The sequence below is a fragment of the Gymnogyps californianus genome, chromosome Z (genome assembly GCF_018139145.2).
Source record: "Gymnogyps californianus isolate 813 chromosome Z, ASM1813914v2, whole genome shotgun sequence".
Lineage (NCBI taxonomy): Eukaryota > Metazoa > Chordata > Aves > Accipitriformes > Cathartidae > Gymnogyps > Gymnogyps californianus.
This window is the reverse complement of record NC_059500.1, coordinates 16,067,727-16,088,533: the sequence shown is the minus strand read 5'-3', so window position 1 is coordinate 16,088,533 and position 20,807 is coordinate 16,067,727. Positions and strand designations below refer to the sequence as shown.

The window sequence follows — 20,807 nt, the reverse complement described above, 5'->3', positions numbered from 1 at the left end:
TCTGTTCAGATTATTTATTACTTATTTATGAAAAGGTCTGATGTAGGAGGGAACACTGGTGGGATTTTTTTCTGATAGTTCCTTCTAGTATGTCAATATTCAGTGTGTTACAGAAATGAGATTTTTTTTTTTTTTTTAATCCCCTGGATTTCATCTAGAGAAGATGGCAATTGTTAAAGCTCATCAGAATGTGTGTCATTTGATACTAAGTCAAATTGCCAGAGAATAATTTTTCAGCAGATGTTCCATGGAAAGTTACTCCTAAGAGTAGGGTTTCCTTCCCAGGGTCAAGTAAAAGCCCACAGAGTCACAAGCATGCCATGACTGCATCCAGCCTCAGATCATTCTTGGTGAGTTCACTGTTGCGGCTGCCCTAAGAATTTTTTTGCACTATTGTTAATCATTATCACCTGCATTTAGTATTCCAGACTGGATCCAGGTCATGATGTTTCAAAACAAGACTTCATGGATCAGTCTTCTAAACAAGTTTGTGTTTTTATGGTTTGTAGGGGATATGATCTGTTTCACTAGTAAGGTCTTGGCAACTTTTCCAAATTCAAACCCTCTCTCCTCTACACTCCCATAAGTATTTGCATACTCTGAGGTATGTGTAAAAAAAAAAAAAAAAAAAACAAAACCAACAAAAAAAAACCCAAAACCAAAACCAACCAAACAAAAAAAACCAAAACAGAAACAAAAACAACAACAACAAAAAAAAACCCAAAAAAACAATTAAAAAAACCAACCGAAAAACCACCAAACCAAAAAACCCAAAGCAAAAAAACCCCACCCCTAAAACACCCAGCAAACCCCAAAATAACAGTGAAAACAAAACCTCTTTGGGTGTGAAATGTGAAGTTTTATTTTCCCTTGTTAGGTTGTAATTAAAGCTGTATTACAGGTTTTTTTACCCCTTAGATTTGCCATAAAGTGTGTGTTTTTTCTATCTCACTGTTCTTTTAATATACTCTCATTTCCATCTAGTTTTCAAAGTGGTTTTAGTGAAGTTAGGCATTTGGCATGCTTGTTTTTCCTTGTTGTTGTGTTGGTGCATTGCTGTAATGGTTTCTAAACGTTTCCACTTCAAGAAGGGTTGATAGGCTGCTCATGAAGCTTTCTTGTGTGCTTTTGTTCTTAAGGCCAGGTTGTCTAGAATGGCAAAATGCTGGTTTAGGTCATCAGTGTCTCCTGAAGCTTTCTATGCTAAAAATAAAACTTGGCTTTGTAGTTCAGCACATGGGTAGCTGCTGCATTCATGGGTTGTGAATAGTGAATGGGAAGGTTGTGGTGCTCGCAGAGGTCTCCGCTCGGGCGAGCAGGTGTTGCCCTTGCCTGCTCACCTGAGTCTCTCCCTCTGGCTGCTGGATTCAGCTGTGTGCAGGTGGTTATTTGGGTCAGTTCCTCATGAACTGAAAGCAGAAGAGAGGAAAAAAGGATACTCAGGTTAGGGTAAATCCCCCTAACCCCCCTTCTGATAATGTATTCTGTATTGGACACTTCATGCTTCGTATACACAACAGCAGCATCTCATTTTTCTGCAGCTGAAGGACTTCTGTACTGGGACACAACCTCTTTTTTGTTTGCTTTCTCTCTCTACCTCTGTTCCCTGCCTGAGAAGCAATGGGAGGGTCCAGCAAAGTGCAAGACAAAGACCATCAAGGTTTGGTTACTGCTTCACTTGCCTTGGAATAATAAATCCCCCAGTCTCATTCAGCTGTCAGAAATGTCTGATGGATTTTTGTCTGACTGCCTCAGAGAATGAGCTTTTAAGGAATGTTGCTGCAAATGGCTCATAGACATTTTGACAAATGGGAAAGAGCTTGGCAAGGTGGGAAGGAGAATTTGATGTCATTGGATTGGGTGGGAGTTCTGGAGAGTATAGGGGGGAAAAATCAGAATCCGATTTTGGAGTATCATTCCTTGGTGGTAGTTGCAGGTGTTGGAGGTCTTGTATCAACATAGGTTAAAAAATGCTGCAGTGAATGCTTGCTGAAATTTTACTGCTTCTCCCAGCAGACTGTCATAGAAGACAGGCTGAAATGCAATGTTTGTGAATAAGCTGGTTGGCATATTATTGTTACATTTCATCTTCAAATTACTGCGTGTTTGGCATGCATCAGTAAAGGGACTGTTTATCCTGCCTCTCTTGTTGTTATATCTTTTTTCATGGTGGTAGTGGTGAAGTTAGATCTGTAACATGAACTCGACTTCACAAAATATATGCTTAATATTTTTCCTCTTTCATATTATATATTATAAAAACAAGTTTGGGAAAGTTTGTTCTTCTCTCTCTTCTTCCCCTTTTATTTGTCCATGATAAAGAGGCTTTGCTGGTGTGAGAGTTTTTTTCACAGGGTGTCCTAAAAATGGTTGGACCCCAAGCTGATGTTTTTAGCAGGGCCTGTTGCGATAGACAAGGGGTAATGGTTTTAAACTAAAAGAGGGTAGATTCAGACTAGATATAAGGAAGAAATTTTTTACGATGAGGGTGGTGAAACACTGGAACAGGTTGCCTAGAGAGGTGGTAGATGCCCCATCCCTGGAAACATTCAAGGTCAGGTTGGATGGGGCTCTGAGCAACCTGATCTAGTTGAAGATGTCCCTGCTCATTGCACGGGGGTTGGACTAGATGACCTTTAAAGGTCCCTTCCAACCCAAACTGTTCTGTGATTCTATGATTTTACCTGGGTGCTTGCTGGATAGCCCTGAGCACCTTTACCGTGAAGGTCCGTCTCTAGTTCTTCAGCACTTGACCCATACCTGTATTGTTTCAGCAAGGCAGTTGCTTGGAGGGTAGCAGACACATGGCATCATTTAGAAGCCAAATGAGGTGTTAAACTGCTTGCTGGTAATCTTGGCACTGCACCAAAGTTTCCTCCTTTTCCTCCCCAAAGTGGTACTCCCTTTAAACCTGAGGTTAAAGGGAAGGGCTAGCACCCCCTGGTTCATAAACTCAAGAGAGCTTATTATGCTCTATTGAAACTTGATGCAAGCTGCCTGGTGGCCTGTGAACTCCGAGACGAGCCCAGTAGCTGTATCAATGACTCTTCAGGTTCAGAAGTGGTATGGGATGTCACTGTGTTTGTTTCTTTTAATTCTTAATCTTTATCTTGATAGAAGGAGATGGACATTGATTTCCTCTGTAGCAATAAAACCAAGAAGTGACTGTCTTTTGTGTATCGTTTTCTCTTTCCGGTATGAAAAATGCTAGCCCAAGCAACTCTTAATTGCAGTGGAAAGCTCTTATACAGGTCTCATTTTCTAGTAGAAGTATCATATATTCCTGATTGGAAATGGTGTGGAATTCACTGTATCGTTCCCATCACAAACGGTCCTTGAGAGCTTGTAGATAAGGCCTAATGTCCTGTCACAGAGATCTGTAGGATGGAGAAGAAAATTCCTGGATATGGTGAGGTCGCATATGGATGTGTGCATTATTCCCTTGCATTAGCCCAAATTAAAATTTTGATTAGTAAGTATTCGATTTTCTTGTCTCTCTTGTCTTATGATATGTTGAGACACTATTTAACTTTGTATGCTTATCTGATTTCAGAACTTCCGTATGGAATGTGTACTTAAAGTTGCTTTTTAACACCAACTGATAGACCAAGTGCTGGAAGAATGTCAATTTGGACACAACTGACAAGTAATTGACAGGCATTGTCCCTGGAAGGAAAAAGTAGAAATAGAGTGCATTCAAGTGCGTGCAGTGTATTTAAGTTGCAGAAATCTTTTGCTACTAAAGCAGAGAGGTTTCACGCAAATAAAAGGGCTCTAAAAGGGCTCTTTGTGATTACTAAGTAGTAAGTAAGTAATTGAAAAGATGTCAGTACTGGGAAAAGTTGAATCACAAAGTTGTTAGCGTCTCAGAGAGGGTGTTGTCTAGACAGTTAACCTGGACAGAATAATCATGGGGTGTACTCAGATGTGATCACCATATATACCTCTGTAGAGCAATGGGTTTTGGTATCAGAGTGAACCTTAGGAGCATTAGATAAGGAAGTACTTTTGCACTGGAAACATCAGAATCCATAGAAGATGTTCTTGTTTCAGAAACATGATTTTAATTGTATCAACGATTTTTTTTTTGGCCTTAGGTTGAGAGCAGTCTTTGTGAAAGACCCCATGTGACTACCCTTGTGGGCATTTCATGAAGATGGTTGCTTCCAAGCTGGTTGTGCTTATCCTTAAAATGCCACAGTGTTTTTGAATTGAAAACTAGTGACCTTAAGTTAAATTCCTTTTGCTGAACCTTTTTAGGCTATTGTGAGAGTATTTGTGTCCTTATTTCTGTGTACCTTTCCTACTTGGAAGCTGATCAGCCCCACACTACTGGAGGTCCTGCAGCCCTGCTTTCTCAGTCTTTCTGGTGTGTTTTACAAAGTCCTGCCAAGTGCGAGTCTCTCTGATGTGATGGGAAAGGACATGTGTGGGCAAAATAATATTTAGACACAGGCCTAGGAAAAGTTTTTAGTAGGTTGTTCTTTTTTAAGACTGCCCAAGACAGCAGCTGTCACTCTAGCATTTGGTATATCTGTATTTCTCTTGTTCCCCTTTGAGCCTGGAAGTCTTTGGCTCAGGATTCAGGCTAAAACCTTTCTTCTGCCTGAGTTGGTAGAAAAGCAGCTGCAGCTGGGTGAAGAATAGGCCTTCCTGGAGCTGTATTTTTCCCCACTGAGGTATCCAGAAGGTTGCAGACCAGTAAGACTTGACCTGACCTGACTATCCGCGAACCAGAGGGTTTGGATGGTAGTTGGGCTGCTCTGTAGGCAGTGATTCCACCTCAGTGGAAAAGCATTTAAATTCATGATCTACTGTTGGCCACATGCTCGATACCCTGTGGCATTTCACGATGAGGAACAATTTTAAAAGGCACTAACTAACGAAAGAAAACAATTCTATCCTTTCTTTTTCTTCCAAAGTTTGAATGTTAAGAGCAGTTTGTTGCTGTTCTTTCTGTATGATGCAGAAGTGCTGTGCACTTGCATAGATTGCACTGAAGGGGTTAGAATCTAAGTTTTAGGTTTCTATAGGATCAAATTTTATTACAGGCTGATAGGAACTTTTACAGCAACGTGTTACATTCTGTAATGCTTTGGATTTCTTAACAGATGGCAGGAAACAAAATAGGAACTAGGAGGAGCTTGTCCATGAGTGCAAAGTCATTCTGGAGCTCATGCTGGAGTGTTACCACTATACTTTCTGTCGATGGGCTTCTGATCAATACTGTAAGGGCACTTAGATGTCATTTAATGGTATTACTATCAGAAATTTTCTGTATTTTTCTGCGGAAATTGATTTTAGTGGTTTGCATAAAGTAATTTAAGTAGTTGTATTGGAAAAGCAGTTTTAAACTCTCATCAATTATTAACTTTCTGTAGGCCACCTTATGTGTCTGTACTTTGCTGTACTTACACAGGTGGATATAAATTAGAGTAATATGTAACATTTCATATTCTGACATGTTACCTCACTGACTTTCCCAGTCTGAGTTTTGATTTTTTTTATGTATTGGGTGCTTGGAACTTGTTCAGCAACAAAGGAAATGTAGGGAACTGCTGGGAGAAGCATGGTGTGATTGATGAGTTCATTACGTTGTGCTTGCTCTTTTACCCTTTCTCTTTTTCCATCTTACTCGCATCCCATTTCCCACCAGGCTCTGCAGTGGTTTTATACCTGTCACTTCTAAAGCAAGTTAGAAAGACCACTTATAATAAACAAAGTTTCTTTGCCTTGTTTCAGAAAGGAAGAAGTTGAAGGAACAGATTTTTTCTTTTTTCCCCTCCCCCCCCCCCCCCCCCCCCCCCCCCCCCCCCCCCCCCCCCCCCCCCCCATTTCAATCAGCAAGTTGTTCCCTTCTTTTTGGCAGTGACTTGAGACTTCTGAGGATTGTCACCAGGGTCTGAACAACTGCAGAATTTAGACTTGGTCTCCTTCTCTTGAGTCTTCTAGATAGGTACGGTCAGACCCTGAATAAGTTTGACTCCTGTCAAAGTCCTTTCTCACAGTCTTTCCCAAAATAAACACTGTTTTTCACAAAACTCTACTTTGATCCTTTGATCTACGGAGTGTCCTTTTTCTTCAGCAGAATGTTTCTGTGACAAGAATGAAAAGCCTGCATTTCTATGTCAGGTGTAAGGTAAAATAGCCAGACTCATGGCCAGGGAAAGAAAAGTTCTCTGTTTCAAACACGGGTTGTTGAGCAGATTGGATGCTCATGCTGGGTGTCCAAAGCAGGTTATTCACCACTCCAGAGCTAAAGAAGGTCTCCTCTGCGTCTGATCTCATGGGGAATACTGATGCCTTGGGGACGTCTGGCTCCGCTCTGCCTGGGGCTGTGGTGGGAGTAAGGCAGGGAGGTGACTTAAAGGCGACAGTTGAAACCTGAAGACAGGTTGGGATGTGCAGATGTATTGGGTTTGCGTGGCAAGGTTTTGGTAGCGGGGGGTGCTACAGGGGTTGCTTCTGTGAGAAGCTGCCAGAAGCTTCCCCTATGTCTGATAGAGCCAATGCCAGCCAGCTCCAAGACAGACCCGCCGCTGGCCAAGGCCGAGCCCATCAGTGACGATGGTAGCGCCTCTGTGATACCATATTTAAGAAGCGGGAAAAAGTTACTGTGCAGCAGCAGTTGCAGTCAGAGAGAGGAGTGAGATGTGAGAGAAACAGCTCCGCAGACACCAAGGTCAGGGAAGAAGGAGGGGGAGGAGGTGCTCCAGGCACCGGAGCAGAGATTCCCCTGCAGCCCGTGGGGAAGACCATGGTGAGGCAGGCTGTCCCTCTGCAGCCCATGGAGGTCCACGGTGGAGCAGATATCCACCTGCAGCCCATGGAGGACTCCACGCCAGAGCAGGTGGATGCCTGAAGGAGGCTGTGACCCCGTGGGAAGCCTGCGCTGGAGCAGGCTCCTGGCAGGACCTGCAGACCCGTGGAGAGAGGAGCCCATGCTGGAGCAGGTTTGCTGGCAGGACTTGTGACCCCGTGGGGGACCCACGCTGGAGCAGTCTGTTCCTGAAGGACTGCACCCCGTGGAAGGGCCCCACGCTGGAGCAGTTTGTGAAGAACTGTAGCCCGTGGGAAGGACTCATGTTGGAGAAGTTCATGGAGGACTGTCTCCCGTGGGAGGGACCCCACGCTAGAGCAGGGGAAGACTGTGAGGAATTCTCCCTCTGAGGAGGAATGAGTGGTAGAAACGTGTGATGAACTGACCGCAACCCCCATTCCCCATCCCCCTGTGCCGCCTGGGGGGAGGAGGTAGAGAACTCCGGAGTAAAGTTAAGCCTGGGAAGAAGGGAGGGGTGGGGGGAAGGTGTTTTTAAGATTTGGTTTTACTTGTCATTATCCTACTCTGATTTGACTGGTAATTAAATTAATTTTTTCCCCCCAAGTCTGTTTTGCCCATGACGGTAATTGCTGAGTGATCTCCCTGTCCTTATCTCGACCCACGAGCCTTTTGTTATATTTTCTCTCCCCTGTCCAGCTGAGGAGGGGAGTGATAGAGTGGCTTTGGTGGGCACCTGGCGTCCAGCCAGGGTCAACCCACCACAGCAGAAAAGCTTTCCTGAAAAAATCCGTCCAGGGCTTTTCAGTACTCCTCGCAACTGCTGTGTCTGGCTGGGATTGTGCTCAAGTAGTCATTCTCAGTATCTTTTTCTGCACTTGAACTCATTGTGTAGGATGAATTTTGGGCAAGTGACCTTCTCCCACCACGCTGATATTGGACTTTTATTTTTGGAGCAGCTAGAGTGAGGCAACAGCTCTGGCACTTTACCTCCAGAATAGCTGAGTCATGTAACTTGTATGTTACTGTACAGGGAGGTTTGGTTTTTCTTTCCCCCTGAAGAAGTAGCATGAAAGTGCAAGAAAAGTGGGCAGGGATTATGAGCCTTGAACTTAATCTGAGATAGTTTGATTAAAGTTCCCCAGGCTCTCCAGGATTGTTTTTTTTCCCCCTAGGATATGTATTCTTTTTATAAACATGCATTATATGACTAGAGTATTCTGATTTAAAAAAAAAAAAAAAAATATGCAAGCCAACCATGAACTTCGTGTCAGTTAGAGCTGGAGGGGTTCAGAGAATGAAATTTCTATTTGGGTTGATGGGAGTAGGAGACGGACCCCAAAGCATGGTTTGTCTGTATTTTTAAATCCTGAACTTGTACGTAAAGTAAAAATTTGAAGCTTCTGGAGGCAAGGATGTTTTGTAATATATCATGTTGGAGATACTCATATGAAATCCTTTCGGTAGGCTGGCTGGCAGCCTCGCGTGGTGGGGAGCCTGGGATCTGGACAGGCAGTTTCCTGGTCAGTCAGGGACCAAGGATTCCTCCAGACAGCACGGTCTGCCGGGGCACTGAGCTGGTGACTCAGCTTGACCGGTCAACTGCTGTGCATGATCTTGTTCACGTCTGATAACACAGGCATATTTTGTACCTCTCTTCATCCTCCTTTACCTCCCAGAGACTAATTCTGAGGAGGACTGGAGGAACCACATGCTTTGCAGTTTGGGGGTTAGTGATTTTTCTTGATTAAACTTCCAGCAATGTTTCTGATGTTACATCTGGCAAAACTTTATTTCACTTATTTCATTGTGCATGCTCAAAGTACAGGATTGTTTAGTGTAACTGTCCCCATGCTTTCAGAGGCAGAAACACTGGTGGGAATTAGACCTTTATAACTGGAAGCGACTTTCTGGGTCATTAAATTCTGTGTTCCCAGTATGTGTCAGATTTGCCACTAGTGGTTCCCAGGAAAACCTAATATACAAGGAGAAAAATTCAAATCTTGCTCAGTAACTTTGGAGGATTGTTTACTAGTACAGCTGGGAGGGAAAAAAGCTATCTGTGACTACGTGTATCTTAAGTCATTATTTCCAACTTTTTACTGGGAATGATTAATTTCATTTCACACCTAAATAACCATTTGTCAGCCTTTACTAGAAATAAATATTTTTTTGTGATGCAAGAACCAGAAGATAAATCTGATATGTTTGTCATATCAGGAAGGGCATATGAGATGCATAATATTAAATACCTAAGCCACGGCAAACTTTTATGGAAGTCATTTGGATTCTGGAATTTTAAAGATGCAATTATGCTTCTTCCTTCTAATGTGAATGTCAGTTTAACAAAGGTATGTGTCTTGTAGGAAGAGTGGTCTCTGGAACAAGTATAAAGCTCGAGTATGTTTCTTAGTCTTCATTTTTCATCTTTTCTTCTGTTGTTTTTTTTGGTACCATCACTTCCAGTCTTCATTATCAGTCACTAAACAAGAAAAAAACTCTACCTTTTTAGGATAAGTGAATAGTGTACTAGAAATACATTTGCTAAAACTGTTGGTACAGCTCTTGGCAAGAGGATATTGAAATGTATCATCTTCCACCTACAGTCAACAGGCACCTCGGTATGGATGTACTTTAAGAGCTGAATCTCTGTACCATCCAGGCTTTGAAGCTTTCGGGGCGGCAGGGGGAGACCAATGCTTCTGTCCTGATCAGCCAGTTGGCTGGGCTGTATTTGGAGAAGAGGTGAAAGACATGTGGAGAGTACTGGACTGTGACAGCACTGAGCTTTTAAAAATTGTCTTGAGTGTGTCTTTAGGGAATTTTGTGTACATGTGCAACTATTACTCTTTAATTGTCCTTGATTCAATTAAGAATACTTAGGAGAAGGGCTGTGCTTCATTAAAGGTAAGTTGCACGGCACTGAAGCCAAAGGCAGCATTTGGATTCATGGCACTGTGAATCATCAAGAAGCTGACTGGCACTTAAAAATATAGACATTACATATTAAAACCCAAGAATTTAAAAAATATTTTCTAAAAAAATGATTATTTAAAATAAAGTATTTCAGGTATATTTTTAAGTATGATTTTTTTTTTAAAAGGATGATTTGCCTGTATATTTGTTCTCAGGCTTAGTTAAGTTTACATATATACTGTACTGTCTTGCGTAATAAAGCAGTTTCTGTGAATTGTAACTGGCACTTTGAAAGTTGTGGCTGATGATGTCTTATGCATTCTTCATTGGCAGGTTCCAGTTGCACACTGTTTTGGGCCTCCAGGACATTACAAAAGAAAGTTTTGCACTGTGTGCAGAAAGTCACTAGAGTCACCTGCCTTTCGATGTGAAGGTAACTTAAAAAACCCTGCTTGTATAGCCATCTGTGTGTTACCCAGTAACGTACACTTTGCTTATATTGCATACCTTGAGGGTATGTGTGTATACACACACACATACGTGCTTACTGTGTTTGAGAGATTTTTGGGTTGTTTATCATCCACTCATTGATCGTGGAAATGTGTACTTCAAATTAAGGAATAATAAATCAATAATCTTCAATAAACCACAGACTTTGTCAAACGTGTATGCTCTTTCATCTTTCCTCCAATTTACTTTGAGCAAGTCTGTGGTGTTGATGGTGCACAATGAATCCATGCCCGAGATGTGCAAAGAATGAGAAGGTATTATGGCAAAAGAAAGACTTCTCCTGTTGAGGTAATGTATTTCTGTTTCCAATGGAAGCTTTTGATACAGGGAATCATCAGGTATTCATGTTTCTAAAACCTCCCCCTTTCTACAAAATAATGGAATACAATTTTTCTGTGTTACTGGTCTCAGATATCTGTTGCTTGTAATGGGGATGAGGTGCCTTCAATGGAAAGATATTTGAAAATATTATTTGTGAAAATAGTACTGCTCTGAGTGTTCTGACATGGATTCTCTGAAAAAACAGTAATTAAAGAAATCGCCCAAACACCAGAATTTTTATTTGAAATACATGGTGGCATGAGTACTTGACCGATTTTGACGTGGGGCAATTCTCCCTTGTCTCCACTGTCCTGAATGTCTAGTAGTTGTTGTTCAGTTGATGTTGTAAGGTTGAATAGAATTTAGTATTTTAAAGGAATATTACCTGTGAACTGTTTAAAAAAAAAAAAGACAGTCTACTGAGAGAAGAACCAATTCTGTAGGAATTTGAGATGCTTTCAAAATTGCCGTTATGCTAAAGATAATGTCTTATTTAATATGATCGCCTATGTGATCAAACATTTCTCTTTGATCAGGGCATTTAGATTTACCATGGTGCAGTGTTTTTGTTTCTGCTTTTGTCTGGCAAGTTACATAACGAATCTAATCTTCTGACTAGTGGGAATCTGTCACTTAATATAGTTACCATGTGAGTTGGATGATTTGGTGGGATGGTCAAAGAGCTGCAGATACCACAGAGTCTTTTCTGATGATCTATCTTAATAAGCCTCAGAATTTCTGTGGCATGAGATAAACATAGAGAATTTGGAAAGAAAATTTTTGCTAGCTGTGTCCTCTTAACTCTTGAAAATAGCTTTAGTTTAGTGATGTATTTTAGTTAAAGCTTTCTAAATTTTGCTTCCATATTCTTACTCTCCTAATTCTACTGTATTAGCATTGCACCCATTGCAAGGGAATATTTTTTCAGACATTTCCATTTAAGTATTCTTAAACAAGAAACATGTGAAATTGCATTTTATGTTTAGGTATTACAAATGCCTGGACATTTTTTTTTCCTGGTTCAGTGACAGTTCTGAATTGTGTTCCTCGCATGGATTAAACAGTTTTCTTGTTTTGTGTGGCGTGACTTGTATGCTATCCCATTTTCTGAATACCAATTAGTCTACAACTTGTTTCTCTGATACTTTTCCAAAATGTAGCTTAAAAAGGGCAGTTGATGTTCATAAAATGCACGAGATTCTTCCTTTACTCTTCAAAAATACTTTCAGAATTTGTTTTAGAAGTCAGCTGTTTTAAGCTGTAGAGCTTTTAAATCCAGATGGAGATGTTGAACTTTCTTCCTTTTTTTGCTTACTTCAAATGACTCAGCTTAATAGTACAAGTCTACTGTTGGTTATGATGTTCTCTTCTGATATTAAAATTTAAAGAACTTTTCCTGGAATCTTTGCCATAATTAAGATAGAAAAGAGGGTTAAGATGAAGTTACCTTTTCTAAGCAAATGATTGACATCATTAGATGTACTTTTAAAATAATTAAAATAACTTGTTTTGGGCTCTTCGTATCTTTCAAGAAAATTTATGTTATTTTATTGTAAGGAAATTGAAAATTCTCAGACAGGTACTAAACGTTGTGGGTACATGGTGGGGCATCTGTTCTCAGAAATGAGCATGCATGTGTATTAACCCTGGTGAGATAAGTACATACACTTCATTGGCAAAAATTACAATATTTGGACTCCAAATTCTGCTAACAATTACTAATTGCTTTGGATAGCTATTTTTGCTGTAGAATTCACTGGTAACAGTTGAACCTGGACTCGTGATGGTGAGAGTTGCTCTCCCTTTTCTTTCCAAGAAGAAGGGCTGGAAAGAAAAAAAGAGGAAAGGGAGTAACCCGAACATTTTTTTTCGTGTTGGATCCTTTACAAAAGTTTCTTATTAAGCATCAACTGGGAGCAGCAAATTTACTGGGGAGGGAGGCAGTTAACATTTTAAAGGTTATTCTGCCAAGTTTGTGTATCTGAAATTAACCACCTTGGGTTTTTGGCAATTATAAAGGAATTCACAGCACTTTCATGACTAGCTTGAACAGAAAACCGTCATTCTGTTATGAGTTAAAGAATTGTGTAGATTATGGAAGGGCTGATAAAGGTGAAACTTCTTTTTGTAGGCCCTCTGATTTGACTTGATCTTTACATACTAAAAACTTTATCTTTCCTATCAGCGGAATACCTATCTTAAGGGTTTAACACCTGTGACACTCCAGCCCTTCACATGCACACATTTTCTTATTAATTCTTGGTTGGGGTTGGTGTTAGAAGCAGCAGATGTGAATTAAACCAAGGGAAAAAAAACCCTCTGTGTTCTTACAAAGTGTAGCAGAGGGCAGTGTGTGTCTGTGTTAGCAGAATAAAAAACCCAATGCTTTTATTAATTCCTTAAAGGTGTAATTTGGTCTACAGAAAGCTTTACCATTAGTGAGGGTATGACTCAAAGCATCGAGCTTGCCTGGTGGCCGAATTGGCAAAACTGTAAAATATTCCTGTTGTACCTATGAATATGGAGAAATGTGAGCGGAGGAGGGACCATGTCACACCTCATATAAAAGTTCTTGAGCTCAGTGAAGACACACACTATGAGGAGCTGTACATGAAAGCTTGTGGGTGACTTAGTGTAAGCCCTGTTAAAAGAGGCTTTGCTTTGGTGTGGTGGTAGATCATGGTCTCCTGCAGGGTTAGAATAAGACAATGTTAGTGCTGATGGCCTTTTCTAGAGCCCAGAGAGTGATTTCAAAATAAGGTATTATTCTCTATGTACTTTAATACTGTTTTCAAGATACTTTCAGATAATGTGGCTAACGTGCAGTTGCCACCTTCCAGTCTTCAGGTTACAGTCTTCAGATTTTTGTGATGTGCTTGGAGCAATAACCTGTGTGAGCAGAACAGAAAAAAATATTTGAAGAATTTGATGCTTGCCTCTTACTTTCATTTACTCTATGAAAAATGGGATGCCTTCCCAGAGTACTTGTATACACAAGTCTTTAAAAAGCAGCTAGAGGAGGATCTTTTTCATCCATCTGTCTGAGGCCCATAGAGAACTTTCCTAACTCTTGCAGTAATGAAGCTAGGTATTGAGATCCTCTAGTTGTCTTTTTTTTTTTAATGACTGATCCTTTGCAGCATAGCATTTTAGTGTTCTTTTTTTTTTGTAGATTCTCTTTTCTTTCACATCTGATACTTCAAGTCAGCTTTTAAATAATGAAGGTACTTCATCCAAAAACAAGCTTGCCTAAAACTTCATAGGCTTCACTAAAACTTCTTCCAGCTACTGTATCTAACAGGTATTTTGGAAGACAATGTTAAGCTTACTTAGGAGAGCGCGCTGATAAAATTATTATTTTCCTTTTCCTGACAATGAAGTGGTGATTTACCATATGCAGACATAGCTTGGACAAATTTTCTCCGAGATTAACATACCGGTTTATTCTGGTCAGGTTTAAAATTAAATCCATTGAGTGTCATCTGGCAATAAAAAGGATTTATTTCCTGAGTAAAACACGCTTGCTTGGCTGTTGCAATCTCCCTGAGAATGACGTCCTCCAGTCGTTTTGCATGTTCTGACGTCAGCATGTGTTGTATCATTTTGCAAGCCCAAGTGAGTCCGTGCCAGTGTAGGCGTGCTGCGTGGGTCGGTGGCTGATCTGACCTCTGCCATGTCTCCCGCGGGACTGCGAGCGAGACAGGGCTCCTGGCTGCAAGCAGGAGGGGTGCGCTACTGCCTTGCTGCTGTTTCGGCGGCAGTGCCCCCTCCTTTGCTGGGGCTGGGGACTCGAATGCACCTCATCTCCTGTTCCCTTGTGCTTCTGACAGCTCCAGGAGTGGAGAGAGGGGCTGTCCAGCAGAAAAGCGTCTGCTGTTTTGAACTGACTCATGAAGTGCCTGCTTGCTCTGCAGTAGAGTTTGGAAAAGGGTTCGTAAAGGGCGTGGAGTGTTGCTTCAGGAAGACCATTACTTTACACTTGAGACTTGGTGTTATTTGAATGTAGAAGGAGAACTTTCTCTCTTTCTGTTAATGCTTCTAACATTCTGCTTTTTTTGGATTTGGTTACATCAAAGTAGACTTCAGGCACAATTATATTGGAGTAGGCAGCGGGTCCTGTGAAACTGTGAGACAAAGCTGTAATAAGCCGAACAGTTGTTACACATTTAACTTGCTGTATTGGAGGAAATATGGCAAGTGCTTATGCGCAAAATTTGCTCAGCCTTTCCTTATACTTGCTGCATCAGTTTAGCACAAAGGAAATGGAGCAACACACAGGACAATGCTGATAAACTTCTTTTATTACCTATCTTTGCTGAACGGAAAAGAGCATGAAGGAAAGAAAGTATGGTGCGAAAAAGTAGTGGAGGAGTATTGGAGGGAGGGAGGGAGGGAGGGAGGAGCTGCAAAAACCTCGGGGTTTCCAGCTTAAAGAAGTTTTCTTGTTTTCATGCTTTTAGTTTGTGAGCTACATGTGCACACAGACTGTATCCTGTTTGCTTGCAGTGACTGCCGGCAGTGTCACCAGGATGGGCACCAGGACCACGTAAGTGTGGATGCCTCTGCAGCAGAAAGCGGTCCTGCATTTTCAGTGTGAAAACGTGGGCTAGAGGAGGGGGAGGAGTCTTGGCCTTTTCTTTCGCATGCTGCCAATTATCAAAGCACTTTTGTAACTTATTGGCAGGCAAAGGAAACGTGTGGCTTCAGAATGTATCGCAGATAGCGGGATGACCTTAAATTCTGACATATTCACGATACTTATTGAAGCCGTGCTGAAAAGTCTGTGCAATGTATACGTCCTAATTAAAAAGAGAAAAAAAATAAAATCAAGCATCTTATCTAAAAGTTTGCATTGCAGAAGCTGGCATGGAACTCTTTTTTTTTTCTATTTGTTGAGCTGTTGGCTGCATTGCATCCCTGGCAAACATTATCATGTTCCTCAGGCTTCCTGCAGTCTGTCTGAGGCAAGACTGCTCAGCTTCTCACTGTAAAATACATGCATAATACTGACCTTTCAGGATTTATTTATTTATTTTTTAAGAATATTGGTTTTGTTGGACTGTGAAGAAAAAGCACTGTGATAAATTTTTTGATAGTTTGATAAACTTCTTTGGGTGAAATGTAAGATTGTTCAGGTTCATATTTATAGTGAGAAAATACTTAATGTCCTGGTCTGTGTTGCTGTTTCCTCAGAGCTGTTTGAACTGCTGATTTTAAAGTTAGGTTGAAGATGCTTCTGTATCTGTTTCATGTAATGCTAAGTTGTGATGTGTTCCCCCAGGATACTTATCACCACCACTGGAGGGAGGGAAACCTTTCTTCAAGTGCTCGTTGTGAAGTTTGCAAAAAAACCTGTGGCTCTTCTGAGGTGCTCTCTGGCATGAGGTGTGAATGGTGTGGCATCCTGGTATGTTGTGCTGTTGCGTATATTTGTGGGAACCATATATATATATGCACATACTTACTTAAACACTTTATATAAATATACTTTATTTGTATACATTATAAATAACACTTCATTTATACACTTATTTATATAAATATATATATTTATTAGTTAGATGGAAAACCTGATTTTTTTTAAACCCCCCTCCTATTAGTCATTAAAACGAGCAATTCTCAAAATCACAGTTAAACTTTATGTAAATGCAATGGAATTAAAATTTAACAGGGACTAGTCATTATAGATTTCTGCTTAGAAGCCTGCAGTTACTTTTCCTGTGTGAAATCAGAATTTCTTTGCAATCACATGAATTCTGCAAGGTCAAAGACTTACCATTCTAGTATGCTGTCGTCGTTTAACCCCAAGCCAAGCACCACGCAGCCGCTCCCCTCCCCCCCCCTCCCCCCCAGTGGGATGGGGAGGAGAATCGGGAAAGAAGGCAGAACTCGTGGGTTGAGATAAGAACAGTTTAATAACTAAAGTAAAATATAATATGCTAATAATGATGAAATATAATAATAATAGTAATAAAAAGGAATGTAACAAAAAAAAGGAGGGAAAAAAAAGAAAAAAAAAACCCAAACAAACCAGCGATGCACAATGCAGTTGCTCACCACCCGCTGACCAATGCCAGAGCCGTGATCCGCACCTCTCGGCCAGCTCCCCTCAGTTTATATACTGGGCATGACGTTCTGTGGTATGGAATATCCCTTTGGCTAGTTCAGGTCAGCTGCCCCGGCTCTGCTCCCTCCCAGCTTCTTGCACACCTGCTTGCTGGCAGAGCATGGGAAACTGAAAAGTCCTTGGCTTAAGATAAGCGCTCCTTAGCAACAACTAAAACATCAGCGTGTTATCAACCTTATTCTCACAGTAAATCCAAAACACAGCACTGTACCAGCTACTAAGAAGAGAGTTAACTCTGTCCCAGCTGAAACCAGGACATATGCTTATTTCTCTCTCAGTGTAGAATAGTTCTTAACCTGTGTGGTTGGTTTTTTTTTTTTTTAAAGCTATCAATATGGGTTTCTGTGTTTTTCCACTCAAATGACGCATGTTTAATTCCTGTGCAACATGATGGTACCCTTCAATAATCCTCATGAAAGCCACAGCTTTTCACATACTGATACACAGTCTGCTGTGTAGATAACAGTTGGTCCATCCACTTAATGCTGCCTCTTATTGAAATATGGTGAAATGCAAAGTAGCACCAGATGGGGTGGGAACTGAAAAATATATGTAATAAATCATTAATATGCCACTGAACGCAAGATGAGGTACTCCATGTAATAATAATTTAAAATGAAACTCTGAGGTTATTCAGTATTTCAGGTATGATTTGAATAACTTAAATTTTTTGTAAAATACTGTGGGTTTTGTATTTTTAATCTGATTGATAATTTCTGAGGTGGGAGGGGCTATCTTTGAGAACAGTCTAACAAATGTAACATGCTATATGGCCACACATACAAAGGTATGTGTATTCAGTAATAGCAGAAGATCTCACACAAGTATAAGGGCAAAAACTAGCCAGTCATGTTTTAGAATAAACTCCAAACAGTGTTATCTCTGAATCTGCAAAGGGGTACAGCTCTGTAACAGGATATTGCTATTTTCAAGCTATTCAGTATAACCTGCCTACCTTTCCCACCTCCCCCAGTAAATACCTGTATAGAATGGAAGATCCAGGTTTGAGACCACAGCTTTAAACTTCTCTACATAGCTGTATATAAACCTTAGTTTTTAATAGAGCAGGTTTGTAGTACTTGGAGTTTCTTCACATGTTAAGACTTCCCATTATTGGCTATATAAAAACTGAGTGGAACAAGTTAAAATCTAGGGTGAAAAATGGGTCCCTCATTTCATGAGTGATTTACAAAAGGTCTATACATGTCCTAGCCTGAGTTTTGCAATTCCAGTGCATATTTTGTTATAAACGAATTTGCTTTCTTTGTGTCTAAGTTCTTAATTGATGCTTCTATTTATAGGCTCATGCTGCTTGCTACATAATTGTCACACCAGAATGTACTTTTGGAAGATTAAGGAATATGATTCTTCCTCCAAGCTGTGTGCGATTATTTTCTCGCAACTTCAGCAAACTGCATTGTTTTCGAATATCAGAAAATTTGCAAACAGAATCAGGTAAAAACTTTCAAAGTTGAATGCAACTAATTGATGAGCATGTTTAACCTAGTGTTATAGTTCACTGAAGCATATGATCGCTAATTTTCACTGGCTTTTGTAGCAATACTATAACTTCTTGCTGTTTCTGGGACAGGATAGAGATTTTTAAATGCAGACTGTGTGTAAAATGCTGAAACTTCTGTTTACTGGTGCTGGGCAATTTGAAAACTGTTCTTTAAATAGTAAGCATGGAGAAAGTGGAAACCTAAAATCCCAAAATTTGCTTAGCAGATTAGTGTTATCATTGCTACAAACGCTTGCTGATATACATGTTGGTTTTTATTTGGCATATCATGTATACAGATATTTTTATTTGCCGCTCTGATTAAGCATCTGCACTTTTAAGATTTCTGTACTGGAAGGAAATAATGTATTTAGCAGGGTAATGTTCTGCTGCCATCTAGAGTGTATATTTGTTTAACAGCTCTTCAGGAACAAGAGAATTTTTTTAAGCCTCTAAAGTATTCTCTAATTTGTATTTTGATTACTATGTTCTTGTAAAGCCTTTCTTTTGCTGCTTGAAAACAATAGGAAAGCAAATAAAAGGCAAAATATAGATCGTGGACGTTAAATATTTGCAACTGCACTTTTCTCAACCTGACAGGTTGTTCTTGAACTTTCTGCTTTGAACCTGTAGGTTTGGTTTTGGTGAAGGCAGTTGGTCGCTAGCAGGAGCCATGTGTTCTATGTGCAGAAACTATAGCAGGAGTCCTGCTACTGCATAAACTGCGTGACCCTAAGTCTGCATAACCTAGATACACTGAAGTGACCTATAAAAGTGTGAAGGGGGAGAGGAGGCATTATTTTGCTTTTGTTGATTGGCATGTTTTTTTCAGTGAGTTATTTTTCTTTTTAATGAATTGCTTGTTGGCAGGGGAAGGTGAAGTACAGCACATACTTGAAAGTCGTGAAGTTTTTAATGCTTCCAACATAAGAAATACCAGAAATAAACAATCTGGATGAGCTTGATTTTGCTGGAAGACTCATTATGAACCTTGATTCAGGTCTATTGTTACGTATTCTACAAGTGTCCCAAAGGCTTAAGGGAAGATAAAGTTGTATTATTATTAACAGAAGTTAATCACAAACCTTTTAAATAGCCTCTTCGGGTGTGACTTTTCTGATGTTAACTAAGTCTGTCTTTTAAACAGTGGTGTGTTCTTTTAATATGTCAGACTTAAACTTTTTCCTTTTTTAATTTTTAAATCACCTCTAAGTAAAAATTGAACATGGAGCACGTTGAATGAAAGAATCCAAGATTATAGCTGCACCTTCTAGTCTCTTCCTTCATTATTTTATGTGATGGTGTTACTGTAAATTCGGTTGCAAAAGAACAACCCTCTAAGACTTAGTTTGAAGTTTTAGAAGGCAGGCATTCTTTATTACACCACTGGATGCACAGGGGATCGCTCCACCTAACATGCATGCTGCATACAAAAATTACAGAGTTTATATCCAGTTATCTAATTAGCAACAATTAGTAAAAACATGCCTAAGTTTATACTTACTGGCTAGTGATAAACATTTCACTCATTACTGGTCAGTCATATTTAAATTAACTCCGCTTGCAATATAGATTAGCAGGCATGCTCCTTAGGTGGGCGGGGGGGGGGCGGGGAGCGAGTTTCTTTGGTCTTGAATTGAGTCGGTGGTCATGCTTCTCCCTGCCGCTTTTACCTTTCCCCTAGTTACAAAGGACTTCTCCGGGTTTTGGCTCATTTTGTAATTTAGTCAGCAGAGCTGGGGGTACAATACCGATATTGAGGAACATCTTGCCCTTTTATCACATATTGTTACTTGCTGAAACCTACATAGTTTCTAAGTACAAGGACATCCTTCCTCTTATCTACTGAATAGGACAATGCATGTCTTATTTGGTAGCCTAGTATTTGGCAGACAACACTTAATTACTAAATAGAGTTTAGTTATGGTATCAGTGGAAGAGAAGGTTTTCCATTTCAGGACTTAGGCTACATGCTAAGTGTATAATTCGTGTTATGCGTATTCAAATTTTTTTGAAGTAATAATGTTTTTTGCATCCCTTTAATTAAAATGGATGTTTTGTACTTTGAATTGAGAGAATGCAGTGCAGATCAGTCATTAGCTGGTGGTCAGAAACAGACACATGGGGAAATGGAAATACTCAGTAACTTAAGTTGGACCATTTCCAGTGCTTTAACATGATACCAAAAAAACCAAAGAAAACCCACCACATTTGGAAAGCCAGAATGCGTTTTATAGTGCTCAGCCTGCATATACGCAGCCAAAATATAGCAACACCCTGAAAAAATCTCTGTTCTAATACCAGATCTCTCTTCTGCCAGTCTGTGAGAATTTCTGCTCCTTGGGCTCTGCTCCCTGTCACGCAGTGGCCTCCCAGGGTGGAGGGGCTGCTGACACCCAGGGGAACAGGGGCCAAGCCGTGGGGATGCTCCCCTTTCCTCCTGCTGCTGGTCCCAGGCGTACCTCTGAACTTGATGACTGCCCCCAGCACTTGACATCTTCCTTTTTTCATGCTCAGTGGGCCACAGTTGTGGCTCAGCACAAGGCATGAAGAATAATATTCGCGATGCGGTACCTGCCTTGCAGTCTGCTGTGCATAAGGCTTTTTGTTCTGTTTTTCCTTAGCCGATGATGGTATGTGACACTTGTTTTAGC

The 20,807-nt window shown here is 40.5% G+C and overlaps 1 protein-coding gene across 1 annotated transcript in view; it reads left to right on the top strand.

Moving 5' to 3' along the window:
- DGKQ (diacylglycerol kinase theta) overlaps positions 1-20,807 on the top strand; it is a 101,755-nt gene that overhangs the window by 30,111 nt on the left and 50,837 nt on the right. Inside the window, exons 3-6 of the mRNA XM_050912826.1 lie at positions 10,028-10,127; positions 14,986-15,071; positions 15,807-15,932; positions 17,954-18,107. Of these exons, the coding sequence (XP_050768783.1) occupies positions 10,028-10,127; positions 14,986-15,071; positions 15,807-15,932; positions 17,954-18,107 (466 nt within the window). The remainder of the gene's footprint in view (positions 1-10,027; positions 10,128-14,985; positions 15,072-15,806; positions 15,933-17,953; positions 18,108-20,807) is intronic.